This window comes from Globicephala melas, chromosome 15 (genome assembly GCF_963455315.2).
Source record: "Globicephala melas chromosome 15, mGloMel1.2, whole genome shotgun sequence".
Taxonomy (NCBI): Eukaryota; Metazoa; Chordata; class Mammalia; order Artiodactyla; family Delphinidae; genus Globicephala; species Globicephala melas.
Window position 1 is genome coordinate 46,595,396 of NC_083328.1, and position 26,554 is coordinate 46,621,949.

Here is a 26,554-nt window from a genome sequence, read left to right on the forward strand (position 1 = left end):
TAATTTCTTTATATTTTACTTTTGTCTTCTGTAGATCAATCATCTCTTTACAAAGTCAAAAGAAGAAAAAGTTTGATGAACTTGTTTCTATGTTGGCCAACTATTAACTCAAGCATTAAACCAACTATAATACAGCTGCTGAAGTTCTTTCTGAAGAACTTTCTGCCAACAATGTCACTTTTCCAGTGGTCCAGTACCCTAGTTTCAACTTAGCATGGATACCGTGTAGAGTTAGCACGTTAACTGTATCACATACACAAAATAAACCTTCAATGTTTTTAATGAAGAAGGTAAATACGTGATATTTCTATTCCTGAAGGGATTTTTTTTTCTAAAATACCTCTATTCCTATTTATGAAAAAATAGTTTTCAATAATAAATACTCATATTATAAGCAGATAGGGCAGGGGGTCCCCAGAGAAAGAGAACCAGGCATGGCTTTCTTGACGTAAGAGAGGACATTTTTGGCCTAAGTCATTTTGTGATCTGAGCCTGGCCACAATGCTTGCCTTTGAACAGGTCTCAGTAATTAATGATTTTAAGGGAAGTGAAAGAATGCAAGAACAAAGGAAAAGCAGTCAAGAAACAATAGTTCAGCGATAAAACAGAGTCCTAGCTCCTCCTCAAGGGATATATGTAATAATCTGTATGAGTTCTGCAGGAACTAAGGCCCCCATCAAGGTGGAGGATGGAATGATGATGACGACCTTTTCTGACTTCAATCAACTAAAGCTTTGACTCTGTTGACCTTTGCCCCAATTCTATGCTGAATTCTCCTCTGCTCAAGCCTCTTCATGAATACACATACACCACTCAAGTCCCTTCATGAGTATGCAAGTACCCTTAGCTTAAAACTTCCCCAATTTTGCTGTTCTGCGAGACACTGCTTTGGAAAAGATCCCTGGTGTTCTCCTTACTTGTTGCAAGTAATAAGTCCTTCCTTCTCCCAATCTTTGGCTTGGTTGTGTCTTTTGGTCTGACACCCACCAAGACTCGAACCCAGCTTTAGGGTAACAGTATAACAAATACATCACAAAAAATCAACTACTCACCAGCATTGACTATAGCATCTACCTCTAGCAATGTGATGTCACCTCTATAGAGAGAAACTTCTTCACTCAAACTTTTCTTCACCTGTGATGTTTCCTGAGTGTTTTCTTCTGTAATAAAGAAGGAATATATATTAATAGTAATATTCTTATTTAATTTAATAAAGACAATGTTAATACAAGAGCCAATATGGGTCACATTCGGATACATTAGACAAGTGGAAATAAATGTGTAAGTACCAGGGGTGTAACTTATTCTCTATTTATTGTGTATTCCCCAATACAAATGCAGTATCACATACATAATAGGCATTCAATAAATTTAGGCATGTTATATAGGTCAACAAAAAGTTCAATGTTTACTATTAATATTATAAAAATATCAATTTTAAGATATAATTATGTACCACTGGTTTCACAAGAAGATGAGAAAAAGATGTGTAACTACCAAGACAAAATAAATTTTTACAATGAACGAGCTTACTTCTATTTTGTTCTAATTACCTAAAATGCATCCTTGAAAAGAATATTTACTAAGAAAAAAAAAATTTAGGTTCAGCTCTTTGCTACTTCTAAGTAATAAGCTGTCCCTCATAATGGTATGGATGAAGCACATTTGAAAGTGTGAAACTGCTCCTCTATCAAATTCTATAAACCTTTCACTCTAGAGGGCGCTGCTAGATTGAAAAGAGAAAAAGCTCTGTCCTGCACCCAACAGCCAGAAAGCTGGTATATTTAAAACAAGCCAAAACATTATCTTCTAAAACCTGACATATTTTTTAATGTTTTTGAGGAGTATTAAAATCTGAATTTTCATGTATTCTTTAACAGATAATAATGTTAAAATATATTCAACGAAGTTATATAAAATCAATGTTTTAAAATACATTAAATGCTATACATAAAAAGCTTTTTAATATAACTTTAGGAAAGATGATTTATAAATTTAAACATTTTAAACTCATGATCTATGCAAATCTTTCAAGGGGGAAGGTAATGCTATTGATTCACAAAGACACTGTCAAATGAGCCTGCAACAATGAGGTATGTAGGGGATTTGAGGTGATAGGTTACAAGACACTTAAATTGTCTTCGGCCCCGATAACCAAAGAAAAAAATGGCCAAGACGAAGGAAATGACCTGTGGCCATAAAAGTGATCTTTCCTCTCTCTACCTCCAAAGCATCCCCTTCTTTGCAATCACTTTTCTCCTTAAAGGATTCTAATCAATTATTCATTGGTGGTAGTAGCAGTAGTAGTAATAATAATAAGTAGAAGAATAATGTGGGAGAACTGTACATTAAAAGAGTAGAGAAAGAATTTAGAAGACCTCAAAATAGAAAACACTTACAGCTGACTTGACCACCTCAGGGACTCCTAGAGTGCTGTTTCCCTGAGTCAGGTAAAGACTAAGAGTTCAGGCTTTACCACCAGACTAACTGTTCAATTCTTGGTTCTGCCAATTAACAACTGGGTGACCTTGGATAAGTTATATATTTTCGCCATGCCTCAGTTCATAAAGTACTGACTCCTTTACAGTTAACATGAGTTCATTACACTTAGAATAATGTTTGGTCCAGAGTAAGCTCTCAACAAACATGCCCCTTTTTTTACAAAGGTTTTACAGAGGTGACAAATATTATTTCAGCATCCATACTGAAATACCACAATAGTTTTTAAATATTTTCAACATTTATTATTATTATTATTCCCTATCAGTGAAAGAGATCGTATTTTGTTTGTGCTCTTACTAATCTGTCAATGCCTGCTCCAATGACAAAGACTTTGAGCAAGAAGACCTTGAGTTCCATGACCAATCAATTTCTATTCTTACTACTTTTACCAAATTAGAAAGTCCTGATTCCCAATTAAAGATTGTTGGATGATAATAAATATTTGGTGGCTTTGTCAGAAAATTCTGGATATTTGGACTACTGTAAACCTAGAAATTATAAAGACTTCTCACTGATGATGAGTTTTAAAACTCCATCGGGGCTTCCCTGGTGGCGCAGTGGTTGAGAGTCAGCCTGCCGATGCAGGGGACACGGGTTCGTGCCCGGGTCTGGGAAGATCCCACATGCCGCGGAGTGGCAAGGCCCGTGAGCCATGTCCGCTGAGCCTGCACGTCCGGAGCCTGTGCTCCGCAACGGGAGAGGCCACAACAGTGAGAGGACCGCGTACCACAAAAAAAAAAAAACTCCATCAGGCATTAAATTGATAAACATATCACAAATGAAAGCAGAAAGATTGACTGTTTCAACTTGGGAGACAGAGTAAATCGATTCCTGATCTATCCTCTAGTTGCGTTTAGTTCTAAAAAGTATTTCTTCATTTTCTTATGAAGCATTATGTATGTAATATTGCATTTAAAGTCATGTAAGACTTTTAAACATATGTGGCAACAAATCATGTATTTTTTTCCAGAAGTAAAGAAATTGTTAAAGAATTGTATTAGAAAGCATCAAAGTTTAAACCATTTATATCACAGTTCAGTTTTCTTAAAACAAATCATAATCTCTCAACTTCAAACTTTAAAAATGGGACATTTTGAGCCTAAAGGTTCAAACAATTCAACATATTAAATAAATATATTGCTATGACATGTCATTCAAGTAAGTTACTCAAAATGGTCTTATTAGAATTATTAGCATCATGAAGAAATATCTTTATCTCTCTTTCATTTTAAAAATTCACATGAGCATCTTTTTTCCTCAGAGCCAGATTTATACCTACCTGCTGTTCAACTCCTCACATGGTATATCAAAAAGGCATAAATGTACTCAAAAACTACAATTTGATAGTATTAAAAATTATCAGTATTTCCTCCAACAATAAACCAAAACCAAATGGCATATTTTTGACCACCAAGTGTTCTCTGTAAATATAACAATGTAAATTATCATTACAGGCCACATCTTTTACTTGAATAGCAACGTACCACCTTCCTTTTCACACAACTGTGTTCCACCAGCACTGATCCCAAAGTGTCTTTTCCCATATCCTGGGTTTTCAGTGATAAATAGGACAGAAAACTGTCAAGCACTGCTCCCTCACAGACATTCTATATGTACACAAAGCACTGATTCACATTTTGTACATCAGTGGCTTTATCCAGCTGAAAGTTAAAATATCTGTCAGTGTGCATATGTGATAGTAATTGTTTTTCCAGATTGTATCCTATTGATATTGTAAAAAAAAAGTTTTTTTCCGGAACTACCACAATAAGGGAAAAGAGATCTCAGTACAGAACTGGGCTCAGTTACCAATACAGCAAGGACAAGTGGGGATTTATAACCAAGGAGCAGAGTGGGGATCAGTGGAAGGAAAATTACTAAGAGAAAACTTTGGGGGGTGAGGGAAGATTTTGGTTAAACACACAATTCTTGCTGAAGGCAAGCCAGGGTGGTCAGATATCACCTAGGGTATGAGGGGGGATACAGAATTTTATTAGATATGGAGAGTGACCAGATAGCAAGGATGAGAAATTCTCTCTAAATTGATTTAGCAGGATTCTTGCTAAAATTGGACAATGCAGGTCTGGCAAGGATGGGGCCTAGTTGAAAAAAGGGTTTGGTGGAAACTGACTAAAGTTTAGTTAAGGGAGAGAGTCTTTGTCAGTCCCTGCTCTTATTTGAGGAAAGAGAGACTTCCTTCCTTTGAACAATGTAAGTCCATTTCTCATTAGGTTGCCTTTTGTCCTTTAAGGACCAGCTGAACCATTGGTTGAGACTTGGTAGTAGAGGATTTCTGGTGCAAGCAGTCAGGCATTTAATGAGGGAAATTCCCATGAAAAGAAAAAGAAAAACAAAGATCAATGGTTGGAGCACACTATAAAACTAGTTTCTGAGTCCAGAGGGCAGACAGTTGAGAAGATATCTACATGTTGGGCTTGAAGCATCATTTGCAGTTTCAATGTCCTTGGTGATCGCATCAGGTGTTCCAGCAAACTTTCTGAATGGCCCACACAATAGCAAGCATGAAAGTTGTACATACATGATCTGCTGTGGTGATTTCTTTGAAGTTTATATCAGGTCATCCAGCTTCAGCTTGCAGGGCTTCAAGAAAGGGGCAGTTTTAGATCTCAATGAGGCCAAATAAGGAGGAGGGGGGAAAAATTGGAAACATTTTGGAGAGCTGTAGCCAGATACTGGAGGAAACTAGAAAATTGACAATATGTGCAAGACAATGAGCAAGACTGGAATTTAATAACCCAAAAGGGTGCACTACAGTTTTCCACTGAAACCTAAAATGTCTCTCTACAGTCACCCCCCCACCACATTTTTTTCTTGTTTACAAAATAAGTCTGGTCTCATTAGATTTGGTCTGATTATTTACATAAATGCAGCAAGAACGGTCACTGACCACTTAGGCCTTTCAAGTTTGCTTTGCTGGAACTTTTCATAAAGAATCTCAAATTAGACTTTTCAAAGCCTCTCAAGGCTAGGAAGCACATCCAAGAACTCACCACCAGATTTAGCCTGCAATACCTACACATTTGGGTAAATTCCTCTCTTCTCAAGGTTCCAAGAATATCCTAAGGTTCCTGGGCTTGATAGGAAGTGACCTTCCTTACTCATCTGTAAGGCTGGGAACTCTATAAACCAGGTACCAGACTGGTTTCTCCAAAAGGGCTTTGTAAGCATTGGCTCTATAATGCAAATCTTAGTTCCTTAAAACTATCTGATAACATGAGATTCTATATCTTTGAGATTATCATTCACAAATATGACATTCCAACCAAAGTCTATACAACTAATTTTTCCAATTATGTCCTGTTACAAGGAAGACAGATTCTTATTGAACCTATACAAATAAAGTCACTGCCATGAAAATAAGAATACTCAATAGTGTTTCTGAATTCTAGAGAGATCAGGTAGGGAGAAAAGCTAAATGTTTCATTTCTGTTTACAAAAGTATAATTAACTAAATTGTCATGAGTTACAGAGAGCTTGAGAAAAGATAAAAAGGGGTTCCTTAAATAAAACATTAAAGAACCAGTATTGTTCCTTATCAATAACCACAAAAATCATAATCATTCTTCGTCATTAGTTCATTCAGTCCCATGTAACTGATTTGTTTCTTTCCCCCAGCGTTATTTAATGTGTTGGAACAACAACAACAAAAAAAAAATCCACATACTTTCTTTATTCCATTAAAACAACAACTATATTAAGTAATCTTATATACTGAGATCTCTTTCTGAATTCTCTATTCTGTTCTACTAAACATTTTTTTATAGTATATTCTTTTTTTTCTTCTTCATGTAATGGATTTTTGTTCTGCTTGATCTTGGGTTAGCATTTTTTTTGTTTTGTTTTGTTTTGTTTAAACCAGTCAGCTTCTCCATTAGTTCTGGAAATCCTTACTTGGTCCAGCAGTACAGTCTCAAAGTTATTTAAGCAATAATGTCTTTAGAAGCCTATACCCTAGAGTACTTGCCATAGTCCTTCCCATGGATCTCTGAAATAGTCACTTTTTGTTGAAGACAAAGCACTCTTGCCTGTAGCTGACTGCAAGAGCTTTCAGGGAAGAATCAGAGTAAAATAAAAATTATCTGTGAATGATAAAAGACTTAAAAATGGTCATTGTTAAAGATCTGAAGAGAGTTTATTATAAAAATGATATAACTAATAAGGGAATCTGGTTATTTCTATGACATACAATGTTTAAATAACTCGAATTATAACTGACAAAATTATACCAGGACATAAGATGGATAAAAAGGATACTGGCAAATTTCTATGAACTTCATACAATTTCTGAAATATATATAGTAAAAATTTTTACCCACACAAATATAACCATGGGAAGGTTAAGCATCATTTCTTTTTGGACAATGTTTCCCATGTAATGTAATATATCAAATAAATCAAAATTTTTTAAGATTTTTTTTTTTTTTTTTTTTTTTTTTGGTACGTGGGCCTCTCACTGCCGCGGCCTCTCCCATTGCAGAGCACAGGCTCCGGACGCGCAGGCCCAGCGGCCATGGTTCAGGGGCCCAGCCACTCCGTGGCACGTGGGATCCTCCCAGACCGGGGCACGAACCTGCGTCCCCTGCATCAGCAGGCGGACTCTCAACCACTGCGCCGCCAGGGAAGTCCAAGATTTTTTTTTTGATGTGGACCATTTTTTAATTTGTTACAATATTGCTTCTGTTTTATCTATCGGTTTTGTTGGCCGTGAGGCATGTGGGATCTTAGCTCCCTGACCAGGGATCGAACCCACACCCCCTGCATTGGAAGGCGAAGTCTTAACCACTGGACCTCCAGGGAAGCCCCCTTAAACCAAATTATTTTTTTACCTTTCCTTCTTTACAAGGTGAAAAAACAAATTCTTTGAGATTTTCCAGGAACCCTCTGGGAGATATCTATCTCAGTTAGAGTTCAAGATTTCATTTAGGATTTGATTTGGGGAACATAATAAAAACAACATAAAGCACAGGAAATTATTTTGATAAGACATAGAATCTTTGTTCCTAAGTAGATTACTTAAAAGATAAAGAAAATCCTTTTATGATCTCTTATTAAGATCAGACTAATAATCCAAGAAAACTTCATTACTTTAACAGAGAGAAAAAACCCAACTCTAGTTTTGCATCAGTACATTATTGGGCTCATTTAAAAACAAAAACAAAAAACAAATAAATTCATTCAATCTTAGCTAATTTGATCACAGATTAGCTCTTTTGCAAACCTTCTATAACTCTATATCCATTCAGGTTTTCGCCTATATTTTTTCTCTTTCTCGTTCTGAAATAAGCAGTGATCTCAATTTAGAATAAAATGACTCTCTTTTTGCTTAACAACAACAACAAAAATCCTTCATTCCTCACAAACCTTGCATAAAGAGTTGTTTCTCTTATTGTTTATTATTTTTAGTAGTTTCATTTATATACATTAATTATAATTTTTAACTAATTTTTATTTTACAGAGAAGACTAAGAAGTAGAAAATTGCAAATTGTCACATGCCAGCATTCTGTAGCAGGCTAGCAAATTTTATACATTTACCATCTTTCAATTTCTAGAGACGTGTTTTTATATGGCAAAAGGACATTTATTAACAGATTCAAATACATTTAGCTTCTCTATATCACATTAAAATAAAGAAGCCAACTTATATAAACAAAGTTATGTTCAGTAATTAGTATTTCAGTAGTTTATTTTACTTAGAAATAACCTAGATTTTTATAATGAATATCTATACTTAATTTAACATAAGTCTAGGGTTACAAGGTACTAAAAAGATTTTGGAAACTATTTTTATGCAGACATATGACATAAAACAAAGCTCACCATCATCTCAAGTTAGCTCTCTGTTAACTATTTTTACAGCACATGCATGTTAGGCAAGTTTGCAAAAGCAAAAACCTAAAAAAGTTAAACACGTGGATTTTCTTTTACTGCTACACTTGATATACAAGAAGTCATGGATAACAAGCAATTCATTTTTACTATATCTTTACTTGTATATTTGGTCTTGGGTTGAATTTATAATATTTATAATCTTAAACATCTAGTAGATATAACATAAGCTTATTTGACTAGTAAACCCAAGTACAACAAAAATGTATGCTCGTATTATACTTACCTGCTGATAACTCAGAAGACATACCTGTTTTTTTAAACCAACAATATTAAACTAGTCTTATTTACCAGAGGTTTACCCAAGTCATGTAAGCTTGAAAAGTTTTTGGGTTAGTTTCTATATTTCTGGGAGTTTTAGGAATATTTAACTTATATAATGCTAATTTATCTCTAAGCTAATTTGCATAGAGCTCCTTCATGGGATTTTATGAATTTGGTAACACCATCCAAAAGTAGAAAAATATCATATACACATAAATGCATATGTACGTAAACATACATACAGACAGATGCAAACAGAGACCTTATAGCTTTCACACTAAAATTTTAGCCATGAGTCAGGTAAATATAGTAATATACTCTGGTCTTTGCTACCCTTGATATTTTTATCCAAATTTTGTTTCTGGCAGAAGGAGCAAGTTAAGGTTACCTGTTCAGTACGAGGGCTAATGCTTTTTACCGGTATTTGTGGAGGAGACTTTCAAGATTTTTCATTTGCCCTGATATGTAATCTTATTGAGGCTGTGGACTAAACTTTAGGTGAGAAACTGACAGGAGACATCAAGCAGCTGCCTGGCTGTCCCCAAAGCTTTTCTGAGTGGACAAAACATCCAGTCTGTTTTCAATCACCTTTTCTTCCTTTTGAGCCTCAAGTAGTAGCTTTCAGGGGCCCCTGAGTTCCTTGAGAGTCCCCAGTTGGGAGCAGGGGGCCTAAAGCTCAAGTGACTATATGAGCTGAGGAGCTTAAGTAGGAAGGGAAAAGTTTGGCAGCAGGAGAGGAGGGATGAAGAAGATAGGGGTTTTGAAGAGGGATATATCAAAGGATTTAAATGGAACTGAAGGGAAAATCCAAGGTCTAAGAGGAGGAAGAAGGACCAGAAGGGAGAGGTCTTAGAGGATCCAGTCTGAGGAAATCTTGTTTCCCAAAGAAGCCAATGAAGTTCCAAATTATCCTTAGTAAAGTCATGCCAGCAAGAAAGGAAGTAGACAGTGATGGAAGAGCATATAGTCCTCAGGGGCTCAAGTGCAGGGAGGGGTTTCAGTGAACTGAGAAGCCCCCATGGGAGAAGCAGATCAAATAAAGGGAGAGAACAGAGAGGCCTTACAAAGAGCCAGGAAAAGCCTTTCCAGCCCAGGAGTGAATCTGCTTGAAATAAAGAGCCAGGAAGAAAGATTTCCAACCCAATAAGCACCTTTTAAACAAAGAAGCCTGGACCTCTAACCCAGCTCCAGAGAGTATACTTAGAATCTTAAGGTTAAAAATCTGTCCCTACTGTGCTTCAGCTGTCAGTCACCTGGGGCTCTGGCTCAGTGGAAATCACCACCAGGTACTGGATCGCCAATGATCTCTACATCTCAAATGATTTCTACCTTTCCTTGTCTTTCAGCTATTTTATAATTCTGTAAATTGTAGAAAACAGATAATAATGCAAATGATTCTTGTCTGTGGAAATGCAAATAAATTATGTTCCCTTGAATGCAACTGATACTTTCCTATGGACAATTTGCATTTATTTGTAAATTCATTTCAGAGTTCCTTACTGTGTATATACGTGTGGTTCTTTAAATTCTCCTTTGAACCAGAGTTAAATAAAATTGTTGATAAATATTCAATTTATATTTGTATGAGTCATAATCTCATCTTTATAAAAACATTTCCCTCTAATAGACATTTTCATTTAGTTCTAGTTTATTCACTTAACTAATACTTGTATAGCATTTACTATGTGCCAGCTGCTGTTCTAATGGTTACAAATATTACCGCCTATAATCCTCATAACAAACCTATGTAGTACATATTACCACTATCCTCTCCATGTAGATAAGGAAGCTGAGGCATACAAAAAGGAGGTCGATGGACCAAGCACACACAGCTGGTAAGTACAAACCTGGGATTTGAGCCCAGGTAGCCCATGCTCTTTACCAACAAGCTAGGCAGGCTCTCATTTACCTATTTTATTATAATGCATCCAACTCTGAATGAGGTATCTGTTATTTAGATCCTGTCTCTCCCTTTAGTTGCAAAATGCATCAATTTCACTCCCCCCAAAAAGCATTACTTACTTCTTCCCTAGAAAAAAAGAATAATAATGTTTATTGAAGTGGTTACCATACTTTGCAAATAATACAAGGGCCTCAATGATTTCTTGCTACAATTTACAAAATTTCATAACATACAACACACGAGGTATTAGAGAACCACATAATAAAATCAAATTTGCACATATTAATCATGCATTTTATTTGTACTTTCTCTTTTTCGTTTATTTATGCAAAATCATCAAACTTGCTGATTCATTTGTCCCAACACCTACTCTGTTTGTACTGGGATTCAGTTTACTATTTAAATTTATGACCTTATTCTGAGTTCTGGCATTTATGTTACTATTTCACCTCTTTTTTAGGCATAAATAAACCACTTTAGAGATACTGATCCATTTTTATGTAGGAATATAATGCAATGCTATAGTAACAACAAAAACAAATTTAATCAAATATACATTAACTCACTAATAACATTAAAATACCTTAGAGAAACAAACTTTGTTAACCGAATCTTAATTAAGATAAACTGACCAACATTCCCCTTGTTTTAAAAGCATAACCCTTAAGACTATAATATTGATAATATAATTTTCATAAAAATCATAGGTATATTTTACATTTCAAACTTTTAAAATGTATTGAACAAAACTGTCTCATCACTTTTCCTCTGGAACTGCCAAATTACCTAAAGACCATTTGATATACAGCTAACAGACCACCACTGGGTCCTCTGACTGCTCAGAAGACTAAGATACTAGGAGATATTCACATGAAGTGCCTAGAACACTTCGAATTCTTATGTTCCCTCATATTAACATCCTCTATATTTTAGCACCCATGGGCATGATAACAAAAAAGCCACCAAGGGTGCCAATAAGTTGGCTGGTGAGCTAATAACAAGGGCCCTATTGCCAGTTGACCTCTTTCATTCTGAGGATGCCAGTTAAAATCAGCTTGGTTTTAATCCAGCTCTGTATATACAAATTCAAATTAATATTCCCTCTCTCTAAAAATAAAACAAAAAAGTTAGTAGGAGACCATGCCACAAAAGAAAAAAAAAAGAAAGCTCAAGCAAATTTCTATAGAAATCAGCATTTAAATTAAATTTATAATCAAGATGATCAGAAAAATATCTTTGGGTTCATTACAAGGCTTTAAGAATATACAGCGTGAGAACTAGAGGAACCCCAGGGATGCAGGCTGTGTTTCTGAGATTCTATCTTGAAACCAGCCAGCCTGCTGATCTGCACACCTCCATATCCTATCTGACCATGTCAGGCTAACAATCATCTTGCCACTATTCCAGATTCCTGCCTGTTTTGCCCTTCCAACTTAACAGCTCACTTCTTTAATTGGGCCAACATTTAACCCCCCACCTCTCTTCCTATTTCCAACTTCCACAGAGCTTCCATGGATGAAATTCTCAGCAACAAATTCCCTTTCTTTTCAGTCCTAGGACTCCAAACTAACCCTGTCAGGGAAAGTCAAGGAAACCATTAGATAAAGCGCTCATATTTGAGTGAGACCTCACTTGAGCAGGGAGGCAGGAATCCAGGCATGCTAGCCATGCTAACTAATGCAGGAAATATAAAGTCCAGCCAAGCTATGAACTCCACCCTCTAGCAGAATAATAAAGCATACACAAATAACTTCAATACAGGGAATAGTACTATAAATGCCATGAGAAAGATTTAAAGTACTTCAAGGTTCAGACAGAACATTCAACGAACTTTTATTTGAGTGGAGATATCCAAGTTGAGTTTTAAAGGATCAGGAAGAATACCAGAGGACAGTAGGATGGGATGAGAGTGAAAAGAGGAAGGGCATTCCTAAGTCAAAGAGGCAGAAAATAGAGTTTGCCTTGAGGAAAAGTAAAGATTCATCCATGATGAGAATACGGAAAGCACCACAAACTGGGGGTAGTGGCAGATGAGATCAGAACTATTCAGGTTTAAACCAGATGGTGGAAGGCCTTGGATGGTGGCTGTTTGGGATCCATTAAAGAAGTCACAAATTGACAGCTTTTTCTTGAATTTAGCCCAAAGATAAGATTTTCTTCGGCTTAAACAGTATCACTGTTTTTGCTTTTTAAACTGCATTTCAATTTTAGCATTCAATTAAATTTTAGCATTCAAAGTCAGGAGATTTCACATTAAAACTTAGATTTCCTAGTTCTGTTGAAAAATCAGGAGATCTGGAAATACTGATCCCACATCCTCACATGATGTGGGAGTAGAAGCTACACCCTTTGACAGGCATCCTTTGCTTTCCAGTTTACAATTTACAGTATATCTGTTTATACCTAAACTAAGTTGGCCTCACCCAGTTACTTACCTGGCTGTCTCCCACAGGCATTTGGGCGTGAGATTTCTGCAGGAGAGCTTCAAAAGATTAATGACTATAAATCCAAGGTAACTATTAAAAATCTATTCAAAATAGAAAATCCTGAAATGGCATGAAAAAAAAGAACATAAGACAAATTCCCATCAAATTAAAATAAATGTTTGCCAGTCAAACAATTAAACTGCAATCAAAACTTATATTGGGATCTAAGATGCAGTAAAAATTCAGTAACTCAGAATGTGTTTCATAAACTGAGTCAAAAAGACTTCCAAAGAATCATACTTCCCTGTGTCTATGTCCTTGTATAATACTCTTCCTCAATGACTCAGTTTTTCCATGTGATTTGCTTTGACCAGTGGGGCATCAACAAATGTGACCCAAGCAGTGACTTAACAATTGCTTGCACATTTGTATTTGCCCTCTCTTGCTATGCCAAGACCACCATGACACAAAGCCCAGGTCAGCCTATTGGCGAAGAAGAGGCCACTGGGAGCAGGGACAGCCATCCCAGCTGAGGCTCCCTAGATCAAACAGTTTGACAACTGCCAGCCAGACATGTGAGTGAGACTGTCCAGAACCATCCAGCCCCAGCCAATCCACCAGCTGACTATAAAACTGCCTGATTAACCAGAGACTAATGAGCAATAATAAAAACAATGTTATTTTAAGCCACTAATTTTTGAAGGGTTTGTTGCACAGCAAAGCTAACTGATAAGGAAAGGAGGAGGAGGAGGGAGGGAGAGAAGAAAGAGGGGAGGGGCAAGAGGGGGCTTTGAAGAAGACTCAGCACAAAAATGAAGTTGCAAACTCCCGGCATAACAATTATGAGTTAGCCTAGGAGAGACGGTCTTCTAGTGTAACACCTCCAACACCTGAAAGAACCGTAAGATTAGAGAATGAATGGATATGCTGGAGGAGGGAGGAATGTGTGTGCAGGAGAGGGTGCAGGGTGTCCAGCATCATGTCTTTAAATAAGAACGAAAGATCCATTTGCATACATCCTAATTCCATCCTCTTTCCTAAAATGATACATTCAAATGTTTACCCATTTATTCTAGATGGCCTGTTTCTCTATATTAACACTTCAAATCATAACAACTCTATTGAGGTAAATTAAGGAAACTGAGGCACAAGGAAATTAAGCAACTAACTTGCCCAACATTTCGCAACTGACAGAGACAAGATTTGAACCCTGGAAATGTGGTTCTAGAATCCCTGTGTTTAACCACTGTGCAATATTCCCTCATAGTAAAGATCAATCTCACAAGGTTAAAAAAAATTAGACCCATAAGTTCTTTAAATAAGGACATACTTCATTCATACAGGACTTTTTTTTTAAGTTTAATGTGACTATCCTTGAAGAACTGAGGTGGGAGCTTATGTGATAAAAAGGTGTGCTTTATCCTAATGACATATTCTGCTAAAAATCAATTTAGTTAAAAATTATGGTATGACTACATAGTACGGCTCCTAGTTTAAAGCTTATATAAGAATAATGCAACCTAATACTTCAAGTAACCTTGCATAAAAATCAATTATTTAATTTCATAAGGTTATACTCCAAAGAAAGAGAGAATCAAATTTCTGCCCTTTTAGTAAATTTATGAAATCCTAATTTATAAAAATAGATAACTAAATGCTGGTTCAAATACAGAAATAATAGAAAAGAACTAAAAAATGAGAAAACCAGTAGCATATTTAATTATGCCTCCTTTTTTACTATTTAAGTGTAATATTTTTCCGTGTGTAGGTTAAGATCCTTTATGGATTATGAACTCAGTTTGGTAGATTGCAACCAACTTTTTCACAAACTAATATAGAATAGAATTAAAATATTACAGTGCATCACATATACTAATAAAAAGTATTGTTCTATGAAAATTTTGTTTCAATTACATGCACGTACACATATTTATGGGTCATAATACATGTTTGTGGTTCCTGGGTAAATTTTTGAAATTTCTGAAATCATTATGTTTGTATTCATCTCTACACTCTGACACAAAAATGTTTTAAAATGTCATTTTGGTATTTTGTCATTTCACAAAAATGAACAAATTTTAAAGAATAGGTTTCAAAATATTACACAGTGAACATTTCTATAAGATTTCTAGCATGCAGAAACAACGCCCAATTAATTCTAACATCTCAGGATTTTACAAGATCTGGCACAGAGGCAAGTATCTGGTGAATGCACAATACAGAATTCATTGACCAATCGATTACTGACTGTGTTTATATTTAAGAGGACCTGGTGTGCTCTCTAGGGGTCAAAATCCACACAGTAAAGCCCATAATAATGGACTTCTCTACAGTATCACATACAAAGGTAAAACGAACACTCTGGCACAATTTAAATGAAAAGTTGACATTTTCAGAGGCTATAATTTAACTTGTAGTAGATACCCAAATCTAAACAGAACAGGGGAAGGAGGGAATTACAAGGAATAAATTAATAAAGAGAAAAAAACTGGAATGCCACAGAATTTCTGAAAGAGACCTTGGAACTCTATAGATGAAGAAACCAAAGTCCTAAGAGGTTACATTACTTGCCCAAGTCACAGAATTAGTTGATAGCAGTCCAGTATTTCTGTCCCTCCATTATGATGACTCATACAGTTTGCATGCCATCTTGTAGTTTAATGTTATTTAAAAGAATATCTCTTTCTATTTGTGTTATAGCTATATATGTATCTGTAATATCCCCTCTTCTAAGAGTCAGTAAACTATGGTGGTTAAAAAAAAAACAACAAAAAAAACCTAGATTCTAGAAGCATTATTTCTACAGTTGAACCCCAGTTCTATTTACTAGCTGTGTGGCACTGACCAAATTTAACTTGTCTGGGCCTCAGATGACTCACCTGTAAAATGAGGATAGTCCCTATCTTATAAGGTTGTTGTGAGAATTAAATGAATTAAGACATAGTGGGGACCTTCAAGATGGCAGAGGAGTAAGACGTGGAGATCACCTTCCTACCCACAAATACATCACAAATACATCTAGGTATGGAACAACTCCTATGGCACACCTACTGAATGCTGGCAGAAAACCTCAGACTTCCCAAAAGCTATGTGGCTGACGGGGTTTTCATGCTCCGGCCAGGTGTCAGGCCTGTGCCTCTGATGGGGGAGAGCCAAGTTCAGGACATTGGTCCACCAGAGACCTCCTGGCTCCATGTAATATCAAATGGCGAAAGCTTTCCCAGAGATCTCCATCTCAACATTAAGACCCAGCTCCATACAATGAAAAGCAAGCTACAGTGCTGGACACACATGCCAAACAATTAGCAAGACAGGAACACATGCCCACCCATTAGCAGAGAGGCTGCCTAAAATCATAATAAGTTCACAGACACCGCAAAACACACCACTGGATGCAGTCCTGCCCACCAGAAAAACAAGATCCAGCCTCATCCACCAGAACACAGGCACTAGTCCCCTCCACCAGGAAGGCTTCCACAACCCACTGAACCAACCTTACCCACTGGGGGCAGACACCAAAACAACGGAAACTACGAACCTGCAGCCTGCAAAAAGGAGACCCCAAACAAACACAGTAAGTTAAGCAAAATGAGAAGACAGAGAAACACACAGCAGATGAAGGAGCAAGGTAAAAACCCAGCAGACAAAACAAATAGGCAGTCTACTTGAAAAAGAATTCAGAATAATGATACTAAGATGATCCAAAATCTTGGAAATAGAATGGAGAAAATACAAGAAACGTTTAGCAAGGACCTAGAAGAACTAAAGAGCAAACAAACAATGATGAACAACACAATATATGAAATTAAGAATTTTCTAGAAGGAATCAATAGCAGAATAACTGATGCAGAAGAGCGGATAAGTGACCTGGAAGATAAAATAGTGGAAATAACTACCGCAGAGCAAAATAAAGAAAAAAGAATGAAAAGAATTGAGGACAGTCTCAGAGACCTCTGGGACAACATTAAACTCACCAACATTCGAATTATAGGGGTCCCAGAAGAAGAAGACAAAAAGAAAGGGACTGAGAAAATATTTGAAGAGACTGTAGTTTAAAACTTCCCCAACATGGGAAAGGAAATAGTTAATCAAGTCCAGGAAGCACAGAGAGTCCCATACAGGATAAATCCAAGGAGAAATACGCCAAGACACATATTAATCAAACTGTCAAAAATTAAATACAAAGAAAACATATTAAAAGCAGCAAGGGAAAAACAACAAATAACACACAAGGGAATCCCCATAAGGTTAACAGCTGATCTTTCAGCAGAAACTCTGCAAGCCAGAAGGGAGTGGCAGGACATATTGAAAGTGTTGAAGGAGAAAAACCTGCAACCAAGATTACTCTACCCAGCAAGGATCTCATTCAGATTTGATGGAGAAATTAAAACCTTTAGAGACAAGCAAAAGCTGAGAGAGTTCAGCACCACCAAACCAGCTCTACAACAACTGCTAAAGGAACTTCTCTAGGCAAGAAACACAAAAGAAGGAAAATACTTACAATAACAAACCCAAAACAATTAAGAAAATGGGAATGGGAACACACATATCGATAATTACCTTAAATGTAAATGGACTAAATGCTCCCACCAAAAGACACAGATTGGCTGAATGGATACAAAAACAAGACCCATATATTTGCTGTCTACAAGAGACCCGTATGCTAACACATATATATGGAATTTAAGAAAAAAAAATGTCATGAAAAACCTAGGGGTGAAACAGGAATAAAGACACAGACTTACTAGAGAATGGACTTGAGGCTATGGGGAAGGGGAAGGGTAAACGGTGACAAAGCAATAAAGAGGCATGGACATGTATACACTACCAAACGTAAGGTAGATAGCTAGTGGGAAGCCGCCGCATAGCACAGGGAGATCAGCTCGGTGCTGTGTGACCGCCTGGAGGGGTGGGATAGGGAGGGTGGGAGGGAGGGTGACGCAAGCGGGAAGAGATATGGGAACATATGTATATATATAACTGATTCATTTTGTTGTGAAGCTGAAACTAACATACCATTGTAAAGCAATTATGCACCAATAAAGATGTTTAAAAAAAAAAAAAAAAAGGAGAGAAGATTTTTGCTGAATTTTCTTCGAGAGGAAAGGCCACTCGTTATCTGAGAAAAGTCTGGATTTGGGTTTAAACACTGGACTGACCTTGGCACGCTAATCTGTGAACCCTTTTGTCCATCTAGATGTGGCTGTATTGTGCAGAGTTCATGCATTTTAATCACTGTTTCGAGTTTCTGAAAGCATAATTATTACCTATGAGGTGTTATCTGAGAATAGCTGTAGTAATTCTTTTTGGTTGATTTGTGTAAACAAAAATGTTTAAATAATTTATAATTTAAATATTTGTATATTTACAAAAATCAATAAAAATTGTTGTTGTTATTAATAGTAAAAAAAAAAAAAAAAAAAAAAAGGATCATACACCAAGATCAAGTGGAGTTTATCCAAGGAATGCAAGCATTCTTCAATATACGCAAATCAATCAATGTGATAAACCATATTAACAAATTGAAGGAGAAAAACCATACGATCAACTCAATAGATGCAGAAGAAAGCTTTCGACAAAATTCAACACCCATTTATGATAAAAACCCTCCAGAAAGTAGGTAGAGAGGGAACTTACCTCAACATAATAAAGACCATATATGACAAACCCACAGCAAACATCGTTCTCAGTGGTGAAAGACTGAAAGCATTTCCTCTAAGATCAGGAGGAAGACAAGGTTGTCCACTCTCACCACTATTAATCAACATAGTTTTGGAAGTTTTAGCCACAGCAATCAGAGAAGAAGAAATAAAGGTAATCCAAGTTGGAAAAGAAGAAGTAAAGCTGTCACTGTTTGCAGATGACATGATACTATACTTAGAGAATCCCAAAGATGCTACCAGAAAACTACTCGAGCTAATCAAATGAATTTGATTTGAAGTAGCAGGATACAAAATTAATGCACAGAAATCTCTTGCATTCCTATACACTAATGATGAAAAATCTGAAAGAGAAATTAAGGAAACACTCCCATTTACCATTTCAACAAAAAGAATAAAATACCTAGGAATAAACCTACCTAAGAGACAAAAGACCTGTATGCAGAAAATTATAAGACACTGATGAAAGAAATTAAAGATGATACAAACAGATGGAGAGATATACCATGTAATTGGATTGGAAGAATAAACATTGTGAAAATGACTATACTACCCAAAGCAATCTACAGAGGCAATGCAATCCCTATCAAAATACCAATGGCATTTTTCACAGAACTAGAACAAAAAATTTCACAATTTGCATGGAAACACAGAAGACCCCGGATAGCCAAAGCAATCTTGAGAAAGAAAAACGGAGCTGAAGGAATCAGGCTCCCAGACTTCAGACTATACTACAAAGCTACAGTAATCAAAACAGTATGGGGCTTCCCTGGTGCCGCAGTGGTTGAGAGTCCGCCTGCTGATGCAGGGGACACGGGTTCGTGTCCCGGTCCAGGAAGATCCCACATGCCACGGAGCGGCTAGGCCCGTGAGCCATGGCCGCTGAGCCTGCGCGTCCAGAGCCTGTGCTCTGCAACGGGAGAGGCCACAACAGTGAGAGGCCCGCGTACCGCAAAAAAAAAAAAAAAAGACAGTATGGTACTGGCACAAAAACAGAAACATAGATCAATGGAACAGGATAGAAAGCCCAGAGGTAAATCTGCACACATATGGTCACCTTATCTTTGATAAAGGAGGCAAGAACATAAAGTGGAGAAAAGACAGCCTCTTCAAAAAGTGGTGCCGGGAAAAATGGACAGCTACATGTGAAAGAATGAAATTAGAACATTCCCTAACACCATACACAAAAATAAACTCAAAATGGATTAAAGACCTAAATGTAAGGCCAGACACTATAAACCTCTTAGAGGAAAACACAGGCAGAACACTCTATGACATAAATCACAGCAAGATCCTTTTTGACCCACCTCCTAGAGAAATGGAAAGAAAAATAAATAAATGGGACCTAATGAAACTTAAAAGCTTTTGCACAGGAAAGGAAAACATAAACAAGATGAAAAGACAACCATCAAAATGGGAGAAAATGTTTGCAAATGAAGCAACTGACAAAGGATTAATCTCCAAAATTTACAAGAAGCTCATGCAGCTCAATATCAAAAATACAAACAACCCAATCCAAAAATGAGCAGAAGACCTAAACAGCCATTTTTCCAAAGAAAATATATATATTGCCAACAAACACATGAAAGAATGCTCAACATCACTAAGCATTAGAGAAATGCAAATCAAAACTACAATGAGGTATCACCTCACACCAGTCAGAATGGCCATCAACAAAAAATCTACAAACAATAAATGCTGGAGAGGGTGTAGAGAAAAGGTAACCCCCTTGCACTGTTGGTGGGAATGTAAATTGATAGAGCCTCTATGGAGAACAGTATGGAGGTTCCTTAAAGAACTAAAAATAGAACTACCATACGACCCAACAATCCCACTATTGGGCATATTCTCTGAGAAAACCATAATTCTAAAAGAGTCATGTACAACAATGTTCATTGCAGCTCTATTTACAATAGCCAGGACATGGAAGCAACCTAAGTGTCCATCGACAGATGAATGGATAAAGAAGATGTGGCACATATATACAATGGAACATTACTTAGCCATAAGAAGAAACAAAATTGAGTTATTTGTAGTGAGGTAGATGGACCTAGAGTCTGGCCTACAGAGGAAGTAAGTCAGAAAGAGAAACACAAGTATCGTATGCTAACACATATATATGGAATCTAAAAAAAAAAAAAATGGTTCTGATGAACCTAGGGGCAGGACAGGAATAAAGACACAGACGTAGAGGATGGGCTTGCGGACACAGGGAGTGGGAAAGGTAAGCGGGGACGAAGTGAGAGAGTGGCATTGACATATATACACTACCAAATGTAAAATAGATAGCTAGTGGGAAGCAGCCGCATAGCGCAGGGAGATCAGCTCGGTGCTTTGTGATCACCTAGAGCGGTGGGGCAGGGAGGGTGGGAGGGATACGCAAGAGGGAGGAAATATGGGGATATATGTATATGTATAGCTGATTCACTTTGTTATAAAGCAGAGCCTAGCACACCACTGTAAAGCAATTATACTCCAATAAAGATGTTAAGGGGCTTCCCTGGTGGCACAGTGGTTGAGAGTCCACCTGCCGATGCAGGGGACACGGGTTCATGCCCCGGTCTGGGAAGATCCCACATGCCGCGGAGCAGCTAGGCCCCTGAGCCATGGCCGCTGAGCCTGCGCATCCGGAGCCTGTGCTCCGCAATGGGAGAGGCCACAACAGTGAGAGGCCCGAGTACCGCAAAAAAAAAAAAAAAAAAACCGCAAAAAAAAAAAAAAAATGTTTAGAAAAAAAAGACATAGTGAAGCATATGAAACACTGCCCCATACACAGTAAAAACACAATAAGTGTTAGCTAGCAGGAGAAGAAAATTACTAGTCTGAATCTGAAAGTTTGGTCAGAGTCCCTTCTTTCTGCCATATATGCCATCCAGCACAATACTTACTTTGCAAAAATACTATCTTCAAATACCCTTCTCCTGGCAGGTTAGGGAGAGATGACTCAACCAATGAATTAGGTGAATACATAAAGTCAAGGACCCCAGAGGTATGCAAGAGCCAAGGAAATTGCAAGACAGAATGTGCAGGATCACTGGAGAATAAAAGCTAACAGTCCCAATGTCATTAAGAGAACACGACAGGTAAGCCAGATGCCCAGGAGGAATCCAGGTTAACTGGCAAGAACTACCATAGGTGACAGATGTTCAGCCTTGGCTGGTCCCAAATTTAAAGAACAGAGTTGGAACAAACATACCAACTGAGTTTGAGAACTATTTGTTGTTGCTTTCCCTGCATATGCTAACATCTGCAACAAATTTATTGAGTTATTTGACTTAGACTGCATTAAGTTAAACATTAAAATCCCAAAATCATTTTCTTTAGCTCAAGTACTTTTTTCTTACTTGTGTCAAAATAATATTTAATTTTCTCCCAGGATTCTTTGAATATTAAGTAATAATTCCTTAATATAATTATGAATCTTGGTTTGTCTTTACTCACAAGCTCTCTTCTTTTAATGTATTATCATTAGTATAATTTAGCTATTAATAGCTGAACTGCACTTGGCACTGTGCCAGATGTTATACAATTTAAAATAGACACACAGTTGCTGCCCACCAAATACCAGTAAAAGAAAATCACTGACCTAGTTAATCAATAAATAGGATTGGAAGGGAGCCTGAACAGAAACATAGATTCCCCAAGGAAGCTCTTAAAATAGTCTTGGCCTGAGCTAAGACTGCAGTAATGGAGACAGGAAAAGGCAAATGCCAGCAAAAATACTCAAGAGGCATCTTAACAAACTGTTAATGTCTCAGTGGAGGAGGGAGGACAGGCAGTTGCTGAGGTTGACTTCCTGGTTTTTGATCTAGCTGGCAATGCAGTGGGAGCCTGGTTTACAAAGGAAGATCATTGTCAATCTTGGATAACTCAATTTTGAACTTCCTACAGAATGTTTTAGTACAGCTTTTGTATGTACAGGTCTTGGTGCTTAAAAGATAGATTTTCAGGCTAGAAATGCAGATTTGGGAGACATCATCATGTGGTAGGGGCTCTGGGTGAGATCATCATGGGTGCACAGGTAAATGAAAATGAGCCAAAGACACAACACTAGACAACACCATCGTTTATAGATAAGGCAAAGGGAAAGTACATGAAAAAGACACAAATACTTAGAGAAACAGGAGAAAAACCAGCAGAAGCATGCGGAGGATAAAGTTTACTGAATAAGTTATCAGCAGCTTCAAATGTCACAGAGAATAGGAGAACTAAAAAATGTCCCATTGGATATAACAATTATGTCATCACTTAGCAAGAACAGTTTCAATAAAACCAGAATATGGATGTGCCTACAACCTCGCTTAGACCATTACTGCCCCATGAGATGACAGAGAAGAATCTGTGTCCCTGAATGACTGACCACATGGAGTAGATCTCCCAGCTGACCTGAAATATTCTATAATGTATGAAATAAAGTAAAATCTTCTTGAAACCATGGAATCATTGGTAGGTCTCTTTATGACAACAGCCCAGCCTTTCCCTAGTTTATCCAGTCAGCAAATAGATATGCCATAATTTACCTAATCAATTCCTCTTTGAGAGTATTTAGGCCATTTCCCATTTCCTAGACTTTCAGTACTGATATGTAATATCATTCAGATTTGCACAATTACCAAGCTGTACTAGAAGTGCCAGTCCCTGATTAAAATATATATATATACAACAAATCACACTTAAATATTTTTATTATTTCTTAGGTTATCTTGACAAATATATTACAGATTACTTCTAAATCTTTTCAGTACATACATGCAATTTTTATTATTTTTTAAACATCTTTATTGGAGTATAATTGCTTTACAATATTGTGTTAGTTTCTGCTGTATAACAAAGTGAATCAGCTATATGTATACATATATCCCCATATCCCCTCCCTCTTGCGTCTCCCTCCCACCCTCCCTATCCCACCCCTCTAGGTGGTCACAAAGCACCGAGCTGATCTCCCTGTGCTATGCAGCTGCTTCCCACTAGCTATCTATTTTACATTTGTTAGTGTATATATGTCAATGCCACTCTCTCACTTCGTCCCTGCTTACCCTTCCCACTCCCCATGTCCTCAAGTCCATTCTCTACGTCTGCATCTTTATTCCTGTCCTGCCCCTAGGTTCATCAGAACCATCCTTTTCTTTTAGACTCCATACATATGTGTTAGCATACCGTATTTATTTTTCTCTTTCTGACTTACTTCACTCTATGACAGACTCTAGGCCCATCTACCTCACTACAAATAACTCAATTTCATTTCTTCTTATGGCTGAGTAATATTCCATTGTATATATGTGCCACATCTTCTTTATCCATTCATCTGTCGATGGACACTTAGGTTGCTTCCATGTACATGCAATTTTTAAAAAGAACTTTAAAAAACTGTCTCAGGTAACTAATAACAAATTGAAAAGAATTTTCCAGCAGAATTTACATCCAACTTCTTTCAGTGAAATTTTCTAAAATATGCAATCAACAGTGTACTTATGTGCAAAAATATCACAAAGTACATTTCAAAGGAGAAAAACATAAAAAAAATGTAGTGACCTTTCTCGGTGTGAGAATGCACAATGTTCATACTTCTATGGTGACTGGTACATGTAAAATATATAATTTCCCCTCTTTCAATTTAGTCATATTTTATTTATTTATAAGAACTTGCAAGTGGTAATACTTTCACTGCTACACTATTAAGATACCAGGCATATAAGTAAGAATGCAAATCTTGACTATTTAAAAATCTGTCAACCAATTCAAATATTAGAATCAGTGAAACAAGGGCTACTGAATTTTCAGAGACAAAGACTGTATCCAACGAATTCATCAGCTGGCCAAGATATACAAAGGCTCACCAGCTATACAACTCCTACACACATCCTAAAACACTACTAAAAGAAATGGTAAAACCTGTCTGTAAATAAGACACAATAACCCAAGAGGAAAAGCACCACGGTATAAATGGACTGGTAGTAGGCACTGAAACCATTCATTTAAAGAAAAATAGTCAGATTCTCCCTCTGAGCACATGGGTGATTACAGTTCCCCCAGTGCCTTCTGAAATCCTTCTCTGAGATCAGGAATCTCAATTATATCCTCAGCCTAGTCGCTGGAAGTTTCCTCAACTTTCTGGACTTCGCTGAAACTTAGCTGTCCTCTAAGAATATCAGTTCATTTCAAGTGGAGGTTCCTTTGTTTTTTAAACTCTAACTACATGTTCCTCAAGGGTAAGAGGCACGGTAAATGCTCCGCACTCCAACACCCAAACCATATTTGTTCCTTCCTCCTCCAACACCCCCTGAGGACTACATACTCTCTTCTCTTCTTCACTGGAGTCATCCTCCATCCTCTCATCACCGCAGACTGTCCTCCTAGCTCAATGTCCTCTGTCCATTCTACTCCTGTCATCATTCCCAGTAACGTCAACATGCACTTGGCCTTTGGGTCCTTGGCCTTCCCACCTCTAACAATCTTCTCCTCTACGTCACTTCACTCATCCATTCCTATTATATGTACTTCCAAAATATAATCTCCAACATCTCAATCTCTGATAAGTATCTCCTAGACTTTACCTCACTTAATTTTCCTATCAAGGTCTGTAATCATTATTCTCATTCTTTTTCAGATCTGCATCACAGCAAACTTTCTCAAAATGTTGTCCACACTCACTTTCTCCACATCTTTATTGCACATTCACTCTTCCATTGTTCAGAGGTTTTTTTAAATAAAAATCTAAAGTAAAGTATACAGGAGATAATACATTAATATAAACCTTTAAAGAACAGAACTTTTTTAAATGAACATCCAAGCACCCACCAACCAGCTTAAGAAATAAAACACTACCAACATATTTGAAGCTCCCTATTTGTCTCTCTCCTAAATTTTTGTTGGTTCTTTCTTTCGGAGTTTTAACAATATTCACGTATCCACCATATATGACACATTTAATTTTGACTATTTTTGAAATTTATGTAAATGGAATCAAACAGTATATATTGTGTGAATTGCTTGTTTTGGTCAATATCATGTTTTGAGGTTTCATCATACTGATGCATATGGTTATAGCCCACCAATTTTTGCTCTGTAACAGCATCCCGTTTTATATATATGCCAGAGTTTATTTATCCTTTCTTCTGTTGATGGATATTTGGGTTGTTTCCAGTTTGGGGCTTTTGTGAACAATACCACTAAAGAACATTCTTGAGCATGTCTTCCATGTACACAAGTGCAAGACTGTCATGATGTACCTGGGAGTGGAAGCAGAGAGCCATGCAGTATTCACAGGTTTAGCGCCAAATAGCTTTCTTGAGTGGCTGGACCTATTTATACTTCCCCTAAGTCACACTTCAGTCTTCTAAAGTCTGGCTTTTGACCCTATTGATCCACTGAAATGACTCTTGTCAATCTTCCCAGTGACCTACATATTGTCAAATCCAATGCCCATCTTTCTGATCCCATCTTGCTCATTTTTTTAGAAGCATTTAACAGACGTAACTACTCTTCTTAAAACACATCCTTTCCTTAGCTCCCATGGCTTTTTAAAAATATGTTATTTATTTATTTATTTATGGCTGTGTTGGGTCTTTGTTGCTGCACGCGGGCTTTCTCTAGTTGCGGCAAGTGGGGGCTACTCTTCTCTGCTGTGTGGTGACTTCTCATTGCAGTGGCTTCTCCTGTTGTGGAGCACAAGCTCTAGGTGCTCGGGCTGCAGTAGTTGGGGCCCACAGGCTCAGCAGTTGTGGCTCGGAGGCTCTAGAGTGCAGGCTCAGTAGTTGTCGCGCATGGGCTTAGCTGCTCTGTAGTATGTGGGATCTTCCCGGACCAGGGCTCGAACCCGTGTCCCCTGCATTGGCAGGCCGATTCTTAACCACTGTGCCACCAGGGAAGCCCCCCATGGCTTTTTGTTGT

General features: G+C 37.3%; 1 protein-coding gene across 4 annotated transcripts in view; it reads right to left on the reverse strand.

Moving 5' to 3' along the window:
* Nucleotides 1-26,554, reverse strand: part of MACROD2 (mono-ADP ribosylhydrolase 2) — a 1,989,159-nt gene that overhangs the window by 1,909,802 nt on the left and 52,803 nt on the right. For all 4 annotated transcript variants that reach the window (XM_060284443.1, XM_060284445.2, XM_030872537.2 and 1 more), the window contains exon 3: nucleotides 1,053-1,160. In XM_060284443.1, the coding sequence (XP_060140426.1) occupies nucleotides 1,053-1,160 (108 nt within the window). The remainder of the gene's footprint in view (nucleotides 1-1,052; nucleotides 1,161-26,554) is intronic.